Below are 24,379 nucleotides of genomic sequence, written 5' to 3' on the forward strand. Positions count from 1 at the left end.
CGAGTGTCCCCGGACACCCTGCCCGGCTGCCAGCAGAGCCGCCACCAGCGGCTGCGCAATGACAATCCTTTGCCCCTTCAGAAGAGCATCCGGTGGTACGAGACACGGCGCAAGCTTGTCTTCTCCGTTCATAAATACGAGGCTTCACCCTACGAAGTATTAAACATTTCACTCCTAAGTAATTTCACCCATCTTCCTCATCTTAAAAAAAGAAAGAGTACCCTTAACGTCACCTCCAGCAGGTGCTTTCTCTTGACTGTGAAATCAGTGACAGAAAGGCTGTGAAGTTTTAAATGTGACTGTGGTATATTGCACATACATGCACACACACGGAAAAATAAAGAAAATTAACCAACCTTTGCCATTGCTTTCCTGTTTCACCAGCTGGAACTTTATGTAGGCATGTGAGCAGGCAAGCCTGAAAGCATCAATGGCAAAACATTTCAGAAGATACACAAACTGAGGTAACTTTTCTCTATACAGAGGTTAACAGGACTTAGAATCATAGAACCATTTCAGTTGGAAAAGATCCACTTGCAGGAACCAAAGGATTTTCCCTGATCTCTCACTCTAAACTAAGGTCTGTGCTATTAAATCCATGGCTAGAACTCAGATTTGAGTTTACTACAGGAAAGAGAGGGCCTGAAATAATGGGAGGAAGGGAGGAGATTTACCACGTCATTCTAAAACCCTATGCTGCAAATCTCTGATCAAACTGCGCTGTTCTATGTTATAATTCACATTTGTATTTCAGATATAGCAGCAGCATCGAGAAACGCAGCTGTTAATGCATGAAAATCCACCACAAAAATCTTATTTACGTTTTGGGTTTGGCTTTGATGTCTGCAGAGGAATCCTCTTCTCCCCAGTCTCTCTCCTGACTGTTTTCAGAGTGCTCCGACGGGCTGTGAACGCTGCTCGGACACGACTTGTCACCGTCCTGCGAGGATTTGCTGCAAAGACATGTAAACGACGGTCGCTGAGCTGACACCCTCTGCTCCCTTCTCTGCAGGAGAGCAAAGCTCCTTGCAACGGAGAGTAACAACCACCATCTAGCGGCAGCAGCTTTCCTCTCCATCACCGCTGGCACCGTGTAAAGCGCTTTTCCACTCTTCAGTGCGGATTGAGAGAGATTATGTGAAATAAATCGGTCCCTGTGAGCAGAGGCTCTGATCCCACCAGCTACAAGAAGCCCGCTGAAGCATGTGTTATGGGGAAATGTAAGATTTTTGAATCTTTGATACATCGGGATAACATTTAAAAGTCTCCATGGCTGAGCTGGATGCATGAACTGAGCTACACAGCTGCCCAAGGAAGGACAAGCAGCAGGGTGCTACCAGACTTGCACCCTGAATTCAGACCTCTCGCTATCAGGAAATGAAACTTAGAAGAGCAGAAATATATTACAATTCTAGAGTATTTATTCTCAAGGAACTCCAAAGCTCCTGAGAGAGCTTTATGGAAACAGTGCAATTGAAATGCAATCAGTTCTGGTGCTGAGATAACAAATTGAGACCCCAGTGCAATTCTGGGACGGGACAAGGCAAAATTTGGCCATGGATGTTGGGGAGGGGAGAGAAATATTGCTTTATGCTGGCCAAAGGTATCTTGAAAATGTTATAAATCTAAGCAAAATAAATGAACTTTAAAATGTATAAGCCTTCATATACAACACAGACCAAAAGTGTTGCTGGAGCTCATCCTAGCGACACTGGATTTGTACAGACTAGAGGTGACAATAATAAAAGCCATCATGTCCAGGTCTGTCCCGACACAATTTAACTGCCTCCTGCAGTCCGGAAAGTAATGCACAAAAGAACAGAAAACACCTGAAGGGCTCAACTGGTTTGCCAGTGATCCACACGGGGCCGTTACACCTACCAGCCGACTCCGGGCTGGACTGCAGCTACAGTTCAATAGTGCAAAATAACCTTGCTTGACAGTTTTAGGACAGGAAACGAAGGAAAATAATATATCTTAAATTGAAACAGCAAGGAAAAAATTTATGGAGACAGAATGCAATTTCCTTTGTTGGAATGTGACCAGAGCGGGAGGATTAAGGAATCAAGAAACCCATTAAGGCACATGAGGGTATAAAGGTGCACTGCTCTGTGTTAACAGTGTCTGGGGCACGGGTCAATATTTCAGACAGGTGAACTCAACGCTCTGCTGCTTCCCTGCCAGCTCCTGTGGTTTCCAGCCCTACAAAACGCTGTTTGCTCCCCAAGAACAGGGCTCAGCTCACCCGGACTGCGGAGAGTCCTCCTGGGAAGGCTCTCCCGCTCCCGGCAGGAGCGGGGCAGGCGGCTCCGGCCTCCTGGCTTTCGGCAGGCTGCCGGGGGAAGGCCTCTCCCCGCTCAGACGGTCCTGCAGCGAGCCCTCCCTGTTGAGATTCACATCGGAATACGGGCAGCCAACTAACCTGGGTCAAAGGAAAAAAGAAAAGCCAGAGATGACCATGCAGGTTTTTAAGCTGTACAGGCGTACCAGCCTCAGGCAGACGTGTCCATCAACAAATCCAGCAACAGTGAGGACAAAACCCCTCTGGGAGATGCTGTTCCTCAGTTCTAGGTGTGGAAAACCAGGGGACTACCTGGCAGAGTCACCTCAGAGAACAAGCACTTTTCCTCTGTAACCCGCTTGTCTGAACAATATTTCATGAAACGAGAGTCCTGCAGCTTTCACTCTGAAAAATTCAAAGCTCTTTACCGCATTATATGCTACAAGATCTCCAGACCTCCCATCTGAAATGGTTTCTTGCTCTTTAAAGTAGTTTAATCAGGGAAAACGTTCATTTTCCAAGAGCACATTTCAAATCAAAAGGCAGAGCACAAAACATCAGCTATATCTCCTCACTCTTACACTCTAATAACCTACCCCGCTCTCTCCCTTTCTAACTGGCTCCCTGAATGCTGTTTGCGTATATTAGTTTACCAAAAAAAATATCTTCTGTTTAGCTGAAATGTAGAAATTGGAGTGAATTAATCTATGTTGGATTGCTCTGCAGTTGCAATGATTCTACTGGTATAAACAGAATTTACAATGAAACAGCACATTTAGACACAAGAGGGAGCTGCAATTGCAGTTATAACTATCCAGAGTAAACACCCTGAGATGATTTCAGCGCAGGTGCTTGTTGCTGTGTTATTATTACAGACAGCAGTCAGACAGAACCCGTCTAAGACCTCATATACATACGTATAATGTGTTCCGTATCGCGGTCCCCTGACGTGACCGATACCGTGGCAGCCTGGAGTAGGACACGCTTGTCCCACCGTCCCCGCTCGATCGACAGCACCTGGCAACAAGAAAATTGAACAGATTTGTCAAATCCCTGCATCTGAAGAGCAGACTGCACTTCAGAAAATTATTCAACGTGACAATATGATGTCAGCTACTTTACCTAGAGGGACTTGCAAAGCATGTCCAGTTTTTGCACACCAGCCTACTGGATGAACATCGGGGCTGTCTGCATCAACCCAGAAATCGTAATTACGATCCCAACCATCGAAATGAATCTAAAAGAAGCACAGAGTCTGGGTGAGATACAGCTAAGGACATGACTCAGCTTTTATTTTAACTTCCCCCTTTGTTTCACCTTCTCAGCTTGGGGCTGATTCATCCAAGCTTTCAGTCAAGCACAGTTGTCCTTTGTGCTCAGTGTAACTGTTTGTTTTCCTGACCCCTGCATCTATGTTTTACAGAACACCCAGATTCTGGTGACACCGTCAAATCCCAGGGCTGCAAGCAAGCACAGACTAAACCTATGCAAACAGAATTGCTTATTTAATGGGTTTGTTTTCTGAGGATCCCAAAACACCATAAAAGTCAACGAGTTCAGTGAGTTTTGTAGTGAAAAAGCTAGAATCTTCTGCTGGATGAAGGAACTAGTAATAGCGCAGATACCAGTCAGGCTAACAGAGACCAAGGGGCACTGTGGTTTAAAGGGTTATCCATGCAGCAAAGTTTCAAATGTATGAACTGAGTATCGCACTACGATATATTGGCAGAACTTGACTTTCGCTTGTAATCACAGCGATGAAACCGAGAATCAAATGGCTGATGGAGAGTGAACTCCATTCCTGCCCACACCACCGTCCTAGGAAAAACACGTTAGGGAGCTTCCAGCACATGAATGCTGCCATCACACAGAAATCACTAAAATGCTATTTCAAAATAGTTACATTAAAACAGTAACCAGCAATAGCAGGCAATTCCATCAGATTTCAACAGGACAAAACAACAGGAGTCATTTCCAGCCGGGCAGGCCTGCAGGCCAGATCATCTGCAAGGGGCCTGTTCGCTGCTCCCTATACTAAATGGGTATATTTTCTGTACTGCCAATCGCTATATTCCTCAGCACAAGGGCCCTGCACTTTGAAGCAAGGTCATACCTTAATGCGATGGTCGTCTTTGTCAACTATTGTCGCCACTCTTATCAAGATGGGATTTCTTCTGTCCACCGCCTCTAACTTCATATTAACTTGGAAGCCGTGGGCAGGACGCTGTAAAAGAGGATTGCGAGCAGAATGCTAAGAAGTCTGGGTGTTCAGAGCCAGGCACTGGCTCGGAATAAAACGCACTGAAGTTTTCAGCAACCACTCCAACGCCTCCGCAGCTCTGGCTCCTGATCCCGCAGAGCAGACCGCTTCAGAGGCTCGGAGCAGACCTTCCTAGAGGATTAAGCTGTCTGCTTGTCCTGGGAGCAGCTCCAGCGGCCCAGTGTCCCACTCGCAGCCTCCAACCTCTCAAACCGCCCTGTAAAATCCCGCCATGTTCTTTGGCCTGATGAGGGCTCTTTGCAGCACCCACAGATGTAAACCTCTTAGTAACAGGCGGCATTTACCAATTTGCCATTTATCTTTAAATGACTGACTGCAAAGTCCTCCTCTGACCTCCTCAGCTGGGGGTTATGCAGCACTGGATTCAGAACACGTCCTGCTTCGCCTCTGCATGCAAAGGTCAGGGTTTTAGCAAGAAATGATAAACTGTGTCTTTCAACAAGATCAGGTTAATGAAAAGATGATTATAATCACTCTTCCCTCACAATCTTCCTCACCCTTCCTCACTGTGGGATGTTACGAGCACAGCTCAGAAAAAGGCCAGGCCTAGGCTGGGGAAACAAATGTGTCCTAGTGACCAGTTTCACTCCCTTTCCTGCTCCACTTGTGCTGCAGGATCGAAGATGTTGCCTTCCCAACCCTGGAAAACCTTAGTCCAAGGGATGTTTTCGAGTCCAGCTGTGCTGCAGGTAACTGCAGCTGTGGCCTTACAGGTCTCAGAGAGGCAGAACCAGCCAACACCCGCCTCGCAACCTGCAACAACTCAACTGCACACCTGCTGCAATCCAGCAATTATCAAACTGGCCTGGCTGCATTTCTACCTCCCTGATCGCTGCTCCTCCCCGGTCCCAGGCAGCTCACCAACACAACGTGCGGGAGGGCGGCAGGGACCAACCTGCAGCGCTAACTTCATCGACTGAATCAAGACAAGTGTCACGATGGCACAGAAAAGCTTCTAAACATATTGCAACCTTTACAAGGTAAGTCAGCAGTGTGGAAGGAGCTGCTATGAAAAAAAACAGCTTTGAAGTAGGAGGGGGTTTTGGTGAAGTTATTTTAAAGACTTTTGTTTCTGCTCACAGTGAGCTTCCAGATAAACGCACTGAACTCCAATGCAAGAAACAAAAGCTCATGCTCCCGAGGTTGAGAGAACCAACTTGGGATTTAGTCTGCAGGATGATCTTAGTCCAGTCGTGTAGTCTGCTGTGTGTTCTGTTTGAGCAGCAGGGAGAGATGATCTTAAACTAAGGCTCGAAGTAAACACCCGGTTTCACCCTCTTGGCACAAACATGGTGAGACACCATCAAATAAAGCATCTAGCAGGAAAGAGCAGACAACAGCAGCTCCCCACCCTCCTGATCAAGGACAATCAGAGAGATTCACCAACCAGTTTGAATGCTCTTGCTGGGGCTGCCTGGGAATTAGTTTCTTCCAAGTATTTCTCCCAAGAGAAGGCTTTGGAATCCTTGTATCCTGAAAAAAAACCCAGAGAATTGACATTCAAGTAAGAAAGCCCCACATTTATTTTTACAAACAACAGAAAGGCAGCTATGTAACACATGGCTCTTATGCTAATTTAGCGCTGGAAAGCGCTCTGTTTATTCATACCCACCACTGGCAGCACCAAAGGTTTCCCTGCCTTCCACCCAGGGCCTCAACCCCGACCTCAGACACCGCGGGGGTTCCCTCCTGTCCAGCTTCAGCAATTCTTTTTCTCTAGAGAAAGCTGCCAATCAAGAGCTAGTCAGAGGATTCTGTGACTTGCGATGGCATCATTACATTAATTTCCTGTTTTATTAACTATTCCGTGTGTCTCTGAGACTGCAGAAACTTCTCTTTTCTTGCTACCTACTCACCCATTGCTGAGTAAAACCAGCAGTCTGGAGATAAAAGGCTCCATCGCCATTACCACCACCTCAGACACCTACATGGGTGTGCTACTCTAACAACAACAGGATGCCTCTGGTAGCTACATCTAAGAAACTCCTCTATTATTTCCCCTTCCTACTTCAGTACCATTTCCTTTTGGCAGGAGGGCGCAACGACTCGCTGCGAGGGCAGTCTGCAGACTGCTGCACGTAAATCTCTCAGCAGAGAAATCAGAACCGAGTGCAGATTCTGCCGGGGGCACAGGTAACCGCGGGATGATGCGACCCCCACAGCCTTGATGCACGTTCCAGGAGCAGGATCAGATGTGGTGGTGATGAAGAATAAGCACTCACACGCCCTTCCGCGTCTGCAGCAAAGGCACAGGGGCTGGTTCCTCCGCTGCTGAGGACCCTGTGGTGCCGCCCGCTCTGCTACACCTGCTATGCAGTAAGGACAGAGATTCTTGCTCCAGGGCTGTCAATCTCCAAACAGCAGACATCATTTTTTAATGTTTGTTATTTTGAAGGTGAACGAGCACTTCCGAGGCCCGAAAACAACACTGATCTTCCTGTAGGCTCTTGCCCCTTTTCATTTGCCAACATTCTCTTCATTTACTGAATTCCAGTGCAGCAGAGATGCAGCTTCAGTTACTCTCTCATTTCCAGAAATTCCATCTTATCTATGAAACTAAGATACTGACTCCTCTTTATTCCAGCTCACCTTAAAGGAAATGTTGCAAATACCTTAAAGTTCTTTCCCTTCTGAAATCAAATTCAATTACAAATTACCAAACCCCACTGCACTTTTTGAAAGAGCCATGAAACAAAACACAAGAGAGCGGCACGAAGTATGAACAGTAATAGTTTTCAGTCAGTAAGGAGCATGGAATGGAAACTGCAACTTGCAAATACGTAATTTAGTGGAAGATAAAGCCTGCAGGTTTTTTGACTGAAATAAGTCTCACTTTCAACATACCAGGTGGTGTTGTCAGTGGGGTTCCAGTTTCTTGGCAGTAGCCAACAGGACGAATATACGGGCTGCTCGCTTCACACCTGAATCAAAGAGGAAAGCTGGCACCAGTGAATATTAAAGCAAAAAGAAAAGCAGAATTTCAAATGCTGTCTGATACGCTTTGCTGGGTTAGCAGATGCTTTCAGTGGGTGTGATCACGGTGATCACAAGCATTACCTCGGCAGAATCTCTCACGCCAAGTTTTCAAGGCATCCAAGCTGCCACAATGATAGGGAAATACAGAGAATAATGTCTGGTGCTTTAAAAAACCAACAAAAAGCACCTCCACAGACCACAGCAACCACCGCTCAGCCCCGATCATCCACCCCAAAACGCAAAGGAAGCACAGAAACAAAAACCAAACCGTTGTCCCAAACTAAAATACCATTACGAACAGGAAATTAATGTTAAGGTCTTTGCCAGGAACTGCAGATTATCCACTAATTCTGGCTGAAATCTACTGGTAGCTTGTCTGGCTCCCAGTTTTATCGCAAGTTTAGATCTTTGGAGTCCTGAAGGAGGTGGCAGGTCAATGTGAGACAGCCCCTTTTGTCACGTCTGCTCCAAGGAAGGGACCAAAGCAGCCTTTCAGATCTAGGAAAAAACCCGAGTGCTTTCAGCCCAGCCCTACGCTGCAGCTTTGTCTGCTTGCGTTTCCCATTAGAATTTCCAAATTCCAAGCGAAACACGGCATGAGAACAAAGGTTCGTGGTCTAAGATGGTAAAGGAATGAGATCTGAAGTCCTGCAAATGGCGACACCGGTGTCACAAAGCTCTGCATGACGTATTTATGGCAAAGAAAGAAAAGACCAACTTGCCACCAAACTGGTGCCTGTGCTTAAAAAAACAAACAAGAGAAGGTGGGGACACGGAACACTGATCAAATCAGTGCCGGTTTGATAAGCGTGTGCCTTGTGTTGCTTACGCAGCCAAATTCAAAGAATGTTGCTCCATTTACGTAGGTTGGGTGACACGAGCACTCCCGGACCTGACCACGCTGCGTCTCCTCAACACGCCCCACGGGGCTCGGCCTGACGAGCACCCACACAACAGGGAAGCTACCGGGCAGCTGGCACTTTGTAAAAACCCAAATTAACCATTCAGATCCTTGAAAACTGATTTAAAACCCCAACTTCAGTGACAACATTTAAAATATTACATATTACCCTTACTGGAAAAGTGAAACAAACCCCAGTCTATTTGCAGATATATATTAGAAATAGCGTCTCTGTACCAGTAGTCGTAACTCTCATCCCAGTTATCGAAATGGATCAGCAGGCGGTTGTCCACCATGTCTGTGACGGTTGCAACGCACAACAGCGATGGGTTCTTCTTGTCCACGGCCTCCAGCTTCATTCCCAGGCGAAAACCAGAGGGTGTGATGGGCTGGGGAATGGGACGTCAGGAAAGGGAAATCAGCCACTGCCTAGGGCAACTACCCCGCTTCAATTAACCTTATAAACTCATTAAGAAATGAGGCTGTAACCCCAAAACCTACAGCCCAAACCACACTATAGTTAATAGCAAGAGGTCTAGAGGCAAGATTTTCACATGTTCTGGCAATGGTTGTTACTATTCCTAAAAAATAGCCGAAAATTGCAGGTCTGGCCTTAGCAGAGGAAAAGTTCGAGAGGTTTCAGGGAACACAGGCGGCTCAGCAGCAGAGCCGCACAGCCGGGCCCCGGCCCTCCTGGACTCCAGATCCAACCCGCCAGAGCACGACACGGAATGGGAACAAGTGTTGTACAGGAACTGAGGGGAACAGCCAAAAACACCAACAGCGGGTGCAGGAGGAGAAATGCTCGAGATCCATCGCCTCTAATGAATCCCATGGTGCACATGAGTGTGCTGCTGGAAACCAGAAATTATTTTGGAAATCATTAAATTAGAGGAGAAGTGACACAAATATCTTGACTGGAGGGACACAGCAAAACACTGTTGCAATATATTTAAGCAATGGGAGAGTAAATCTTTTCCTCCAGTATTAAGGAGAAAGGGAAATACAAATTCTCTCTCTGAAAAGCTGGTGACTGGGAGAAGGAAGAGAAATTGTACTCGTTTCCATCTTAAAAATCAATCACGGCAGGAAATAGCTTGCAGGGGATTGTACCACGGCTGCACCTCTGACACGGGCGTTTTAAAAACACGTAAATATTCTGGTCAAAACTCACTTAGCATCAGACCCGTTTCAAACATCTTGTACTCAATATCACCACTTACAGTGCTGAGGGTCTTAAAAAGGCTTTTTGGAGCTGCTTGAGCTTTGCAGTTCTTCAAATAGGAAGTCCAATTAAATTCTCCTTCCTTGAAACCTAGCAGGAGAGATAAAAAGATTGTTCTACACAGCCCCATTACATTCAGATTGGTTTTTCAGAAATGGAAATTACCTGGGAAGAATATGAACTGTGCATGATAACCGCCCTCCTGCAGTCGTCGGGGTGCTACACTTCAGCTAAAACAGCTCTCTTTTCCAGTATAATGTCCAATCATTAATCTCAACCCTGAAATGTTTCCAGGAAATTGAACACAGGCAAGAAGCAAACTCTGAACCCCAGAGAGACTCCTTGCGTTAAATGCTCATCCAATAAAAAGTTTCTAATCTGCCTAACACTGTCAATCTTTGGGAATATCAAAAGGAAGCTGTTCTGTCCTTTGGTGGTTCGCTGTCTTAGTTGCACCGCTTCCCTCGAAGCCTCTCAATGAAATCCAACTAAAAATGAAACGTGCAGAGCCAGGACAACTAGTTCTTAGTAGAACTTACGGTTTCTTGCACACCATTCTATTTCTTTTCTCGTACCTTTAGGAGGGAGCAGCTTATGCCCTGTTTTTTCACACCAGCCGACGGGATGGACGTCTGAGGAATCAGCGTTAACCCAGAAGTCGTAGCACTCTGGATAACCGTCAAAGTGCAGTCGCAGCCTGTACCCTTGGACCTATAACGACAGGAGCTGTGATTACCATAAAGGGTTATGAAAAAGCTAAAGCGAAACACCAATTAAACACTCCCTTGATATTTAGATCTCTAGAGAAAAGTAAATATAAGATCTCATTTATTTCTCAAAATTCTTCCTCATTTATGTCTCCTGGTTTCCATGCTGCTCCTTCCTCAACAGCTGAAAATAAAACTGGTCAGCGTAACTCCCCTGGCCTCCTATTGCACCCTCAGGCCCATATTACTGTGTGGCAATATCTGGAGTATAAGTGCAGCCCAAGGGCTTTTACGTCTGTACCAGATCAACACAGGCTCCACATAACGGAAGCAGCGTCAAAGCATTTTGACTTGCTTATATTTATGAATTCTTAGGGCCTAATTGCACTGTTTTTTCATATTTGTTCATTGCATGCTATTAATAGGTTAACTATTGTGAGTTACAATTGCGAAAATCTGTCAGTAGGGTTTCAGGCATAGAGGTTTAACTATGCAACACTATTCCCTCAGCATCACCCGGAACATCTCCTAACCTTGAAGTGTTATTATTCTTACATGGGACTTTTGGAATCAAAAATAGGAAGAGCAACTACCTCAGCCACTGTGAGAACGCAAAACCGAGATGGGTGTTCAGGATCCAGCCCTTCCAACTTCATGCCAACTTTAAATCCATTGCGACCTTGTGGGAATGATTGATACTGTGAAGGGGGGAAGAAGGAAACATTTGTTTTTAAGTCCTGAAGTCAAATATCTGTTGCAGAGCAGTCATCAGATATATTTAAGGCTTCGAATTTTCAGCTCAGAGAAGAAAATTCTACCACCAAATGATTGCTGCTTGAATAGACAGGTAGAGAGATCAATAATGACATTTCAGATTTACTTCTTATTCTAATTAATCTCTCAGAAACACTGAACCATGAGCCTGTTGCAATCAGCTACGACAGAAGGACAGGGAACTGCTGGAGAGAGTCCAGCGCAGCCACCAAGGTGCTGAAGGGAGTGGAGCATCTCCCGTGTGAGGAAAGGCTGAGGGAGCTGGGGCTCTGGAGCTGGAGGAGACTGAGGGGGGACTCATTCCTGGGGATCAATATGGAAAGGGGCAGTGTCAGGAGGATGGAGCCAGGCTCTTCTGGGTGACAACCAGTGACAGGACAAGGGGCAATGGGTGCAAACTGGAACACAGGAGGTTCCACTGAAAGAGCTGAAAAAGCAACTTGTTGGGGGTGAGGGTGGCAGAGCCTGGCCCAGGCTGCCCAGGGAGGTTGTGGAGTCTCCTTCTCCGCAGACATTCAAACCCGCCTGGACACCTTCCTGTGGAACCTCAGCTGGGTGTTCCTGCTCCATGGGGGGATTGCACTGGATGAGCTTTCCAGGGCCCTTCCAACCCCTGACACTCCGGGATTCTGTGAACACATCTGTGTTTTTCATTTGTTTGCAGCTTTAACCCATACTAAACATTTGGAGTAGAGTTAAAGGCTTAAGAAGAAATGTGAAGCGGAACTGCGAGCGGCTCGTTGCACCCACTGCAGCTCCTGACTCCTCATCGCACTCTGCAAGATGCCAACAGCCCTTGGCTTGGAGAGCTGAACTTTCCACGTGGGCTGGTGCTCTGGAGCGCAGAAGCAGCTTCACCGAGGCCAAACTCCTCCTTTCCCACCTTCAGACCGTGGATGAACACAACTACCACCCTCCCTCCACCAGCCGCTTCTCACCAAGACAACCCGCAGCATTCGGAGTTAACCGAGCTGCAGTGTTCTCCAAGGGATGGCTGCACGGGGTGCTGTACAACCACAGACAAAGCAGGGGACACAGGAAAGACATTGTGCTGTCCCTCTCCACCGTTATTTGTAGGTTGCCTCACAGCCCCTTTATCCAGAGCTACCCAAAGCAGTTCGACACAGTTACAGTGAGATGCAACCAGCATTTTTACACCCTGCTTTGGGATGAGACTCACAGGGCAGACGCTTGTTTCCACAGCGCTTCGGGGCTGGAAACAAAACCGCGGGGGTTTTAGTGCCTGTTTGCACTGAAACAACTCAGAAAACAACCTCTGGCTCTAGGGCAGTCTCCAGTCCTACCTCCGCTGAGCAACTCTGGGATGTTGCCTGAGAAAAACATAGCAAGAGAGCTGAAAAAACTGCCAACCTCTCTGAACAGTTTGAGGGGAGCAGCTGGCATCCGTTTCTCTTCTAAGTAGGAAGCCCAGTTCCATACCTTCTTCTTTCCAGGAACAACTAAGCAATCAAAAACAGAGAGAAAAATGAATGTTCTCCTCAGATCCCCCTGCTCTGCCCTCTCCTCCCTCTCCCACGCGCAGCCCAGGGCGGTTCTGCTGCGGCACCCCCAGGGAGGCAGTGTTAGCCCACCCGTGAGGGAAGCTCGGAATTCCAGCAGCAGGAAAACTGTGCTCATTTCTCATTAAATTATACATACATATATATATATCACAGGTCAAATTAATTGTGGCTCCCAGATTGCTGGCAAGCTGCCCATCGAAAGGTGCCACTGTAAATATGGATTAGATATAATAATTTAAAATGGTGGAAAATGATTCCTTCTCCTGATATTTCACAGAGGAATAAGGGGTTAGATATAAACTAAAAGACAGCAAAAAGAGGCATATAACTGCAGCTGAAATAAACCTAAAATAAAACACATGAAAGACCAAGTGCATTTTTGTTCAGTCACAAGGGTGTTTTTCTATATACATATACACACACATATATTTATAAGCTGCTAATACCACAATGCGTCTACTAGAGAGGCAGCTACCAGCACACAACAATGGAAACAACAACGTGGGCAGGTGCTTGGATTCATTCTAGTAGGACCATGTTCTAAATGCATATTAAAAATCTCCCCCCAGTCTACATACACTAACTCCTTTAAAGCATATGATTATAGCCTATGGGTTAAATTTTTTAATCACATGTTGTTTACAACTGAGTTTCTATTTAGCATTTGCAGTCTGGGGCTGTGAAGCTCTCCAAAGCCAATGGGAAAAAGGTTTTCACTGGCTTGGGTGAGCTCTGGATCCGGCTGTCTCCTCCTGCACCCTACACTGCCCGTCACGCAGGCAGATCGCGCATATTCTGCTAATATATTTCATATGACTGACTGCGGTATGAGGGTTATGGACCTACTGAGCTATTTGGAATGTGAAATGAGCTCTACTGTCCTTTCCTCTTCTCTTTACTATTATTCATTTTATAATAGCTAGTAAAAAAAATCTATAAACATTAAAGAAAAGAGACTATGAGCTTAGCTCACCTTGTTTTATTGGTTTAGTGTTTCTGCGGCTTTTCATATTATTTGATTTATTCTTCTCCTAGACACAGATATGTTAAAAAAAAGTTTAGCAATATTGGTTTTTTCCTCCCTCTTTGATCATCTCACAATGCAGGTACAATAAGGATGTAACGAGTAACTAACAGGACTATTAGCCAGCATTACTTTCTTGTGAATAACCCTGCAAGAGCATTAGTAGGGTATGTTGCATATATATCTTTGATCCTGCAGTATCCCAAAGCGCTTTACAAATTATTTAATACACGCTACTAAAGTTCGTTTAAATGTGGCTACTGAAGAGCAGCCTGGGCCCAAAATCTCCATGACAATGCACAGGATTTGCCTTCTGCAGTGCAGGACTTCCTGCCCACATCAGCAACACCACTGTAATGCTTCACGTTCCTTTCAGAGGTTCTTATGCCCATCTGTGCCAGGGAGTGGACATAGAAAAAAATCAGTTACAAAGGCCCGGCAGAAGCTTCAAGTAACTACCATCAGAGATGAACAGCCCCCGAAACGTGGCCTCCCTGCGTGACAGTCCCGGCCAGGGCGCCATTCGCGTTTCTTCTGTGGGGATTTCAAACTCATGTTTAATTCACCCAGGGTTGTCATTTCTCACCAAAAAGGGCAAAATCTGAAATGCAAAGCTGCCTGCCAAACACGGCCCAGAAGAGACGGGGGCAGAGGAGGAGAAGTGGGGAGAGACAGAACGTGAGGACTTCCGAAAACTTAGGTACTTTAAAACATCTTCTGCACGTCACAGAGAAAAGCTGAGCAATAGGTGAGTTAAACTGTTCGTGACATCAGAAGTTTCAGCCTGCGCTACCAACAAACACCTACCCGGCACCTCTGCGCTACAAAAGCGCGCGCAACAGAGCGCAGGTTTGCACAAAGAGAAGTCCCCGACGGGACTTAATGAAAGTTAAGAAAAGATGAGGTCAGGGCTGAGGAACTTGTACTCATCTGCCATTAGCACAGGTCTCTAGTAGCGCAGAGAGTGTACACGCAAGTACCTAGTAACAATAAAAAGCAATCAAACTCTGTGGTTTGACACCAATCTTCAATATCATATAACAGTACTTGACTGTAGTTAGATCAAGTATTTTTGGAGGTGTTTTGATTACTGTGAAGCACACTCGGTGCGCAGGGCTATGGCTACAACTGGAGAGCTACAGCCTGAAATCCCGACTTCACACGAGCTGCTCACCCTTCTGACTCCTCAGGCTCCAGAAATGCTCATTACTGATGTAAACCAGGATCAGACCCCAACCATTCTCATGGCCACGAACAATCTCCCTCAGTTCTGCTTGCATTGCACAGTGAAACCTGAGACACAGAGCTGTCCCTGCTCTCCACAGCTCTCTAAGGAAAACACAAGCAGCCTCATTTACCTCATCCTCATCTGCGTTTTCCTCATCATCCTCAGACTCCAGCAGCAGTCTTCTCTTCCTTCGGAGACGCTTGACAGGTCTGTCAGCCTCATTCACCTGACAGCCACTGCTGGTATTAAGATTTCTACTATTTCCCCTGTTTCTGCAATCATCTGGAATGTCTCTTGTATCACTAAACATCCAAAATTGAAAACAAAAACAAATTAAAAGTGCGACAATCCTCCTGCAGTGTACCCAGCAATTCTGCACCTCTTCAGGAGAGTGAGGATGGCTGAGAACCCAAAGCGAATCGAACTGGGCAGATACTTGTCTTTTAAAAGCACTCCGAAGTACCAGCACAGCCCTCACCGACAAAGCAGCACAGGAGGGTTTTTAATTTTGCCTTTTTACTGCTCTACAGGAAACGAAGACATCCTCCTCATCTGTAGGATGGGGAACTAAGGCATCAAGCACACAACAGCACTTCTGCAGGCTGGGAAGAGAAACGAGGACCGAGCTCTGGAGAGGAGCTTTGCTGGGTGCGGGAGCCTCACGGGTACCGGGCCGGTCACCGACAGAGCTGCGCAGGTGATACGTGCTCTGAGTTCTACTCACAGCAACGCTTCTCTTCAACACAATGTCCCCTTTAAATGTTTTTAAACACAGACCAGGAAGAATGTGGGGTGTCTTTACCTGTCCCTGTGCTGCTGGGAGCCCGGCTGAGTCCCGAACTTGCCATTCTCAAAGCAATCCATGTGCTCACAGGTTTGGAAATGGGAGCAGGGCACGTTGTCTCTGGGCACTGCAGAAGCAAAGAAAAAGCTCTTAAATTAAGATGCTAAAACTTTGTATTTTTAAACACCTTTCATGCCATCAGTTCTGTCAAAGTCCTTTATAAACTTTCATTAAGTGAACCTCGGTATCCTATGGTGAGAGAAGTAATTATTACCTGCGCACTGACACAGAAAAACCCTTTTACGTATAATATTTTCATTTCAGAGAAACCCTGCCCCCGGTAAAAGCGATAAAGGGGGATATAATCTCAAGGCTACGATCAGGACACAATGACAAACCTTTTTGTATTTCTTTATTCCTAGTAACCCTCTAACTTGAAAGACAAACGTCAAACAAGCCCATCTTGTTTGGATACTTCTAACAGTTGGTTAAGTTTAAAAAATTCAGCCTTTATATATACTTTGTGCATATGAAAATCCTTCCCAGGCAGCCTCTAAAAATAGTACATTATTGATGGGAGAACAGAAACTATTATTTCTATATCTAGCAAGGGATATATATCAATCTTTCATCTGCATAAAAGCATGAAAATCTAAGGAATAACTACAATATATCATTTATGTTTACTTGCTCCTGTGATTTGAGTTCTTCCTAGTGCAAATTAATTTATGTTCAGTATTTTAACAAAACAAAATTGCAGCGGTCCTCATGAGCAGGCACCTACACTACCCCGAGGTACCTCACATGCAGGTTGTGCAGGGGGGCTCCCACTTACACATCTTTCCTACTCCGCATTTAGTGGTAGGTTTGTGTGCGCGCGTTCCATCGGCCCATTTCGAATGCCTCATTAAACACGTTAGGAGAAAAAAAGAAAACAACCCCACACTCCATCACATCACACAATCCAGAACGCTGAGACGTGAGTCACTCTCCTCTTTGTTTAAAGCCGTTTTCATAGTCTCCTGAGCAGTGCTTGTACTCGCTCTGCTAAGACGACTGGCATTTTTCATTTACGTTTGGTTGCTCCCTATAGCCCGACGTGGCTGTGAGGGTGCTGGCTGCAGAGCACACGCACGCCTGTGCCTTCCACGACCTAAACCCTCTCCCCGTGCCACTGGGACCAATGATTCCAGGCACGGAAAAGACAAAACAGGGAACACTTACAAGAACCAAGAGCGTGGAAGAGCTCTGCTCAATGATCCCACTGATCTATGGGATGCACTCGGACTACAAGCGTGTGAAGAATTTTAGTGCGAAGTGTCCGTGTAAGAGCCGGTCTTTGCCTGATGGACTGAAATCTCCTCAGCTCGTGCAGATGAGAATGACCCAAAATCAGCAGAAGCGTAAGCAAATCTCTGTAAGTGCAAGCGAATCCACACCAGAGAGCTCACAATGAAGTTTGAGATGAGACAAGCGGGCAGGGAAAGCAGGTCCAAGGCATTCCTACCCAAAACAGAAATAGTTCCATCAAAATCCTGGGGAAGTCAACTGGCAGATGCTTGACCAGGCAGGCAACGAGAGATCGTTCTCTTCCCAAAGAAGAAATGCAAGAGCTCAGAGACTAACATACAAATATTCTGCTCTAAGCAACTGGTTTCTGGATAAACAGAGTAAGAACAGGTCTACAAAGAACTGAGGTTTTTTTTGTCCATTACATTGATATGTGTGTCCAGTAACATGCTTGTATTATCCTGTTAAAACTCAGTTTTTCCCTAATTTTAGTTACGGCAGCCTCAGAAACCTCAAAAGCCTTGTGGCCAACAGCGTGTCTCTTGTGGCGAGCCTGGTCAGAGGAGACGCTCACGGATGATCCTGCAAAGGTAACCAACGCTACTGGGGGTTCATCCCGAGCACTCTGGTCTCAAGGGCGCAGAACAGGCAGTTCAGTTTAATGCAGACTCAGGCTCAATCGCTGTCGTGACAAGTACATCACCCATGTTAGGGAGAAACATCGATGTCGTTGCTGGAAAGAAGGGGCTCCAGCTTCCCAGAACCACCACTGAAAGAGAGCCCAGGAGTTCAAGCTCAGCGTGAGAGCGATGTTTGACCACACGGACCAGCCTAGCCCAGACTGTTCCACAGCCACACTCACCTTGCACGGAGAGCACAACGCGTGCCCCAGGTACTGTTATGACTAGGCGCTAATTCACTCTAAATACGCCTAAAAATATTCCGAATGAGACAGTGACTCACTGCACACGCTGCGTCAGGGAGCACCCCGCTACTGAAACACGCATTTCAGTCACACCTGCTTCTAGAAGCTTTTGCAGAAAACTGTATGTTCTCTTCCCCAGCAAAAGGCTCCCCTTCCAAAGCAGCGCTCGAGGCAGCGGAAACACCGACAGCAGCAGGAGCAACGCTGGTTGGGCTGGCATTTACTGCTGAGGATGAAAGAGTTCTTATGGCTTCGGATTCTACTTCAGTCATGATCTCTAGCAGTCCAAACTCATTTAAACGGAACTGCAGGTAACAGAAGCAGGTCCTCATCCGCTCCCCCTCAGCCCTTATACACAAAACTCCAGCTACCTACAACCCTGCATAGCGGTGAAGAACAGCGGCACAGAGGCCAGCGAGAGCGAGCTGGGGAGGGCGGGAAGGGAGCGACGCGGAGCGGCAGCCGAGCTGCGGTTCAGCCAAAAGCTGGCCATATATTAACATTTAATGTAGCCTTGTAAATCTATAAACACTCATTTGTAGCCAACATTTTTAAGCCAGTTTCAGCAAGGGTTAAACCATCCCTTTTTAGATATTATTCTTTGCATTCAGGCTTTAAAAATAGAGAAGCTCAGACACCAAGACCATGTGCAGAGCTCCCTCTGGGACGGGGGTTTGGAAGAAACTTGGAGAGAAGGAATTAAGTTGTAAAATTTACTTAAAACTGGGGCAGGAAAACTGTCAAAACTCACAATGTAGAAAATAACCTTACACTAACCAGAGAAGACCTGATACAATAATGGCCCTTTTTCATCTCCGTATTTTGTAAATCTAGTAAAACTCCTAGAAAAATGTGATAAAGAAACTACTTTCCTTATAATGTTCCCTATCAGTAGAATCTACAATAAAATCAAGATAGCCCAATAAAAGGAAGCAATCCATGCAATTAAAAACCAGCAGAAACTAACTTGAAACATTCTGAAGAGCTGTCGCCAGGCACGAACGTTCCCATTTGTCCCCATTTGTGATTGTTTTTCATCTTTAACATCTTAAGACTCAAAAACGTGAACGCAAAAGAAGATACAGCAAAACTAAGATGAGTCATTCAGTGCCAAGTCACAGATTCAGATTTATGAAGTGATAAATGACTGCCACGCTGGCAGAGATAATGGCTCATAATTAATACGCTACCACCCAGACCTCTGTGCTTTATCTTTTGGTAGGGAATCCACAGGCAGAGGAGGTCAGAAATGCTCAGGTTTTGATCCTGCTTCTGTCGCTGAACCACCGTGCAGCCTTGGGGAGCTGCTTCATCATTAGTGTAAGAAAACAGCTGTGGCTTTTAACATCCATCTCGTCTCAGTTAGGAGACAAAAAGGAAAAAAGGCACAAGTTCATACAAACAAACAGAAGTGTGTAGGTTAAACGGGTGCACAGGGGTTCACTGTCCTTCTCCAGACACCATCAAACCTAATGGGAAGAGAAACATTTCCACAGAAATTCCATTTCAGATGCTGCCAGGTTGATTTCCAATTACATGAGGATTTCAGTATCTGGATATGAGACTAAAAGTGAGAAACACAACAGTGCAATAAACCCAAAGACTGTAAATCATGTAACATCACCCAAATTTGCAGCCCTTCTGGCTACGCCTCCACGTACCAGGAGGCAAAACTCCATCCAAGAAGCACCTGGCATCAAGAAAACGATCTGACACTGAGCTGTTCTGGGAATAACCGACTCACAAATCACCTTTCTTCCCCGAAACCAAATGGGAAACCTAGCAAAGCCGGCCATTTAACTCAGTGTAACATATGTGCGTCCAAAGCGAGCTGGCAGCCCAAGCTCCACACAGCCCCGGTGCCCCGCTCGATTCGGCCGCGGTGTCTCACACCCACCGCGATAGATCCGCCAGTCGCCCTCAAGACGTTAGCGGAGAACTGAACTGCAATTTAAACGGAAACAACAAAAATCATGACTCCTCACAGGGCACAACTAATTTGGTCTCAGGAGCTGCTCTGAACACTTACCAGGCCAGACACAAAAATCATTTGCCTGTCCTTTGCTGTGATGATGACTGATGATACTTTACTCACCCATCAAAAGCGATTACTCACCTTGGGCAAGTAATATTTTGCAAGGCTGAACTAATACCATTACCAAAAAAAAACCAAAACAACCTCACCTCCAGGAACCCCATCAGTCAGGGGCTGAAATGAACTTTCAGATCCTGCAATGGAACCACACCAGTGCCTCGAGAGAAAGCGTTAGAAGCCACCGGCAAGCGTTCAATAGTGGGGAGAAGAGTTAAGGGCTTTCACCATCTATGTCAGTGAAAGACACAAAAAAATGTAAATATAAAGGTCAGAACTGAGGAATTCCAGGCTCCATACATTGTACTTCCTATTAATTTTTGTTTCGCACACCCAGGGACTTCTCCTCAGGGCCTGAGACCGTGACCCTACTAACCCCAGTCCCACCAGTATGACACTCGCACACACCAGTGAACACCACCCAGCGCCACACCATAAAACCCACCAAATGCAGCAGCCTCACCCAGACACTGGAACTTCCGCCGCTTCTCAGTCCGATCAGATTTGTACAGCAATAGATGCAAGACATAAACACTTTCCATCACCCGTAATCAGAACTGTTTTCACACAAAACTTAATGACCTGTAAGGAAGCTGTAAGATTTGATATTCGAGATAAAGTCAAAATTGCAGCGCTGGGGGAAGAAAAGTGATTCTGCTAATGGAGAACTAGCAGCTCAGTCACAACACTGACGTGTTTAACTAAGACACAAAAAATCAATTCTGCAATAAAATATGTCCTTAAAGTGGAAGTAGTTACTGAAAACACAGAATCCCAGAGTGTCAGGGCTTGAAGGGCCCTGGAAAGCTCATCCAGTGCAACCCCCCTGGAGCAGGAACACCCAGCTGAGGTTCCACGGGAAGGGGTCCAGGCGGATTTGAATGTCTGCAGAGAAGGAGACTCCACAACCCCCCTGGGCAGCCTGGGCCAGGCTCTGCCACCCTCACCCCCAACAAGTTTCTTCTCAAATTCTGGGGTTCTGTGATTCTGTGAGATGGAGCAGCGGTGACCGTTTCCATGCCTGGGATCACCTCATGGGACAAGGGCACTGTCCCGCTACAGCCACAGCACAAATCAGGCTCATGGTTCACGAGTACATCCTCTACCTCTGCTGAGATCTACCATGCTTCGGTTAGCAGGACTCAATCAGAAATTAAAACAAACAAACAAAACCACAGACAAACAAATAAAAACCACAGGACATGAGCCAAAAGATGCTAAACCTAATAATAAAACATCCATTCCTGGGAGGTGAAGTATTTTGCCAATAAGTTGAGCCATCCTCTGGAAAGTAATCTGCCTGTCTAACGGCCGATGCTCCTGTACTGCCTTAAAATTGCAGGAAATAAAGAACTGGTGGTAAAAACGCAGCCAGCATGGCTGAGGCAAAGAAAACAGGGCCTTGGGCTGGGAGAAGCCAGCGGGCCCGGAGTCCCCTGCGGAGCACGTGTGTAACCACTCGCCCACGGCAACTTAATTATCATGGCAATAAAACCACAAAGGCAAGAGAAATTAACTCTGGCCAAGAAAAGTGGAACTGGACGGGCACGATCGGCCCGGGAGTCGTACCCAGTTGTCATCGGCAGCTCGAATTCAGGCTCCGTTTCCACCTCTGTGCTCACAACACGTTACCATTTATTTAACACACGTTCAGCCTTAATGGGATTATTTGCAACGTAAAGTGCAATCAATTTTAGGCCAAAACTAGAGCACAGAGGCCAAAAATGTCCTCTGTTTTAATTTCATCTGTAATTACTATAAGACTACAATCCAGCAAATTACCCTGGGGACTCTTACTAATTAGTATTACATACCTTACACCGCCAAGTAGAAATAAGGAAAGGACTGTCCCCACCCTCCAAAATACATAATCTAGACAGATGGGACAAAGAGGAGGGCAGCAATACACGGATGCTAACGAGACCATGTCGGACTGCTGTTAATTGCTGCGTGGTAGGAAATCTGCAGCCTCGACCACCCGTTTTCTCTTCCTTTACTTCTACTTTTTATATAACACGACATGAACCAGAGAGGCCTTACGCAGTTGAGCACAAAAGATGAGAGCTCTTTATCCCTTAATCCCAATTACAAACCAACGTGTGTATGTTTTCGTTCCTTTTTTAAACTTATCTGGGCAATATCTGAATGCATTAGAGTAAATGTTTTCATATTAATAACCTAATGCAGTTCCTTCTGGCACCAAGTGTCGCTACAACTGTCCCACCCCTTTCTGCTGAACACCAAACCACTAAGACTGACCCACACCGATCTCTACCCTGGGCACTGCTCAGTACTTCTACAGTATCACATTTATCCCTCTATTTATCTGGCACTGTCCTTCTGTCCATAAAATCTTGATATTAGTTCTAGTTTTTGAGTTTGCTGTCAGGAAGTTTGATGATGTTTTCTCCCCTCATGTAAAGAGCTATTTTCAAACCAGTGTTTCTGCTCTTGGGTAAGTCTCAAAAGTCTACTTCCAGTGCACTGTATTGCTATATATTTTCAAAACTATTTGAGTTTCCAGGCTCCCACGCAGCTCACGCCGGAGCCGGGCTGGGTCACTCCGGGCTGCGCCGCTACCGCCTGTGGACTCACTGGAAACGGGCGAAGGAAACACCACAGAACTCTAAACGTTTCGTCCTTTTGATCCGCAGCCCGTGAACAACTTAAGCTCATCTTCCGCACAGCTCCTCGGCTGAGCTTTACAGCAGACCCTCTCCTTCACAGTGCTTTAAAACGCACTTTCCCCACCCAACCGGGAGCTTTAACCCGAGGGGTTTCCCTCAGCGCCCGGAGGAGAGGAGAGCAGAGGAGACCCCCGAGAGGGGCTCGTCCTCGCCGGGGGCCGAGCTGTGAGGGGCGCGGGGCTGTCCCTCAGCCCAGAGGCGCCATTTCCCCTCAGACCCCGGGGCCGAGCCGAGACGGGCCGAGCGGAGCGGAGCGGAGTGGAGCGGCCCGGCCCGGCCCCGTCGCCCCCGCCACAAGATGGCGGCGGCGGCTTCCCGCGCTCCCGCTTCCCCCCAGCCGCCTCCACTCACCCCGGCCCAGCCGCCCGGCGCCTCTCTCGCCTACCGGGGCTTTTTCTCTTTAACTCCGGCAACAATTCGTGCCCCGGCGGCGCCGCGGGAGGGCGGAGCGCATGCGCGGCGGTGCCGCTCCGGGCCCGGCTGAGGCGGCGCCGGGGGCAGGGCGGGGAGCTGGGGCTGGGACCGGGACGGGACCGGGAAGCACTGGGACGGACTGAGACGGGGCTGAACTGGGACGGACTGGTGCTGGGACGGGGCTGAACTGGGACGGACTGGCGCTGGGACGGGGCCACCAGCTGGACAGGGAGGCAGTGGGGCCAGCAGGCACTGGGATCGGACAGACCGGGACAGGAGCGGCGGCAGGTGCGGGTCCCGGTGCGGGTCCCGGTGCGGGTCCCAGCGCGGCCCCACGCCGGGTCCTGCTCTGCTGGGCCGGCCCGTGCGGGCTCAGGCGCGTTCCCGGGGCGTGGGAGCGGGGACACAAACCCCGTCCCGCAGAGCGCGATCCTGGGGCCGCTCCATTGCCCGCGGTAACGTGGCAGCGTCCCCTCTGCCCAGCGTCTGTCACACTTGTTCTTCTCATTATTTCCCTTTGTATTTGAATACTGAAACAATAAAAGAAGTGGCGGTAAGATATTTTAATGATGCTTTGGGTCTGTTGTTTCCTGCCCCGTGGTGAGGAAGGAGAGCAAGCAGGCCCCATGCTGTGACAACTTAAATGTAATGGGATTTCATGGAAATAATAAGATTCGAAACGGCTCATTTGAAACACACATCACAACATTCCTCATCCCTCAAGCGAGGCACAGAAAGTACCCATCTTTAAAATCAGAAAGAGATGCGTTTCTCACCTTGTCTGCAGCAGCGGGCTCCCGACCCGCGGTGCTTGCGGACGGCGCTCGAGCGCTCGCCGGGTCCAGGTTTGCGGGAGCTGAGAGCTGGTGAATCACTAAACTCCCCGTGTTTATTTAGACTTGTATTTTGGTTTTAATTGCAATAATTGAGAGGTACCTATTTCGGGGCTTCTCACAACTCCATGCCACACAGATTTCTGCTTCCCTTCCTTGGACTTGGCCTGGACTTTATCATTGGCAGATTTTCTTAAAGGCATTTTTCAGCCAATTATCCCGTTAGCAAACACCTTGCCTAGCCTGGTTCGTTTCTATACTAAGATTCAGCAGCAAAAGGGATTAGAAATGTTATTATATGAGCCTAAGATGTTAAAGCACTAAATATATAGAGCTGCAAAAGGCTTTTCCTTCTAAAGAAATCAAACATCACTTCTGCAGCGCATTCTCATAGGGCAGCGGCAACGCGACACTGGGTGAGACCTGAGCCGCCC

General features: G+C 47.1%; 1 protein-coding gene across 10 annotated transcripts in view; it reads right to left on the reverse strand.

Annotated features, from left to right (window-relative positions):
* LOC136112351 (lethal(3)malignant brain tumor-like protein 3) overlaps nt 1–23,165 on the reverse strand; it is a 35,355-nt gene extending 12,190 nt beyond the window's left edge. For 4 of the 10 annotated variants that reach the window (XR_011735827.1, XR_011735828.1, XR_011735829.1 and 1 more), the window contains exons 1-18: nt 23,050–23,165; nt 15,723–15,831; nt 15,051–15,222; nt 13,642–13,699; nt 12,805–12,876; nt 12,517–12,605; nt 10,965–11,069; nt 10,240–10,375; nt 9,663–9,754; nt 8,677–8,828; nt 7,407–7,483; nt 5,950–6,035; nt 4,395–4,505; nt 3,404–3,518; nt 3,199–3,298; nt 2,246–2,422; nt 822–953; nt 357–418 (exon numbers count right to left, since the gene is read on the reverse strand). Coding sequence is in view for 7 of the 10 variants with exons in the window: in XM_071799208.1 (XP_071655309.1) it covers nt 357–418; nt 822–953; nt 2,246–2,422; nt 3,199–3,298; nt 3,404–3,518; nt 4,395–4,505; nt 5,950–6,035; nt 7,407–7,483; nt 8,677–8,828; nt 9,663–9,754; nt 10,240–10,375; nt 10,965–11,069; nt 12,517–12,605; nt 12,805–12,876; nt 13,642–13,699; nt 15,051–15,222; nt 15,723–15,784 (1,798 nt within the window). In the remaining 3 variants the exon portion in view is untranslated. Of the gene's footprint in view, nt 1–356; nt 419–821; nt 954–2,245; nt 2,423–3,198; nt 3,299–3,403; nt 3,519–4,394; nt 4,506–5,949; nt 6,036–7,406; nt 7,484–8,676; nt 8,829–9,662; nt 9,755–10,239; nt 10,376–10,964; nt 11,070–12,516; nt 12,606–12,804; nt 12,877–13,641; nt 13,700–15,050; nt 15,223–15,722; nt 15,832–16,928; nt 17,208–20,103; nt 20,243–20,474; nt 20,605–23,049 lie in introns of those variants that run through there. The other 6 variants (XM_071799209.1, XM_071799211.1, XM_071799210.1 and 3 more) reach the window with 6 other exon arrangements.
* Between the last annotated feature and the right edge of the window lie 1,214 nt (nt 23,166–24,379).

Source organism: Patagioenas fasciata, chromosome 25 (genome assembly GCF_037038585.1).
Source record: "Patagioenas fasciata isolate bPatFas1 chromosome 25, bPatFas1.hap1, whole genome shotgun sequence".
NCBI lineage: Eukaryota > Metazoa > Chordata > Aves > Columbiformes > Columbidae > Patagioenas > Patagioenas fasciata.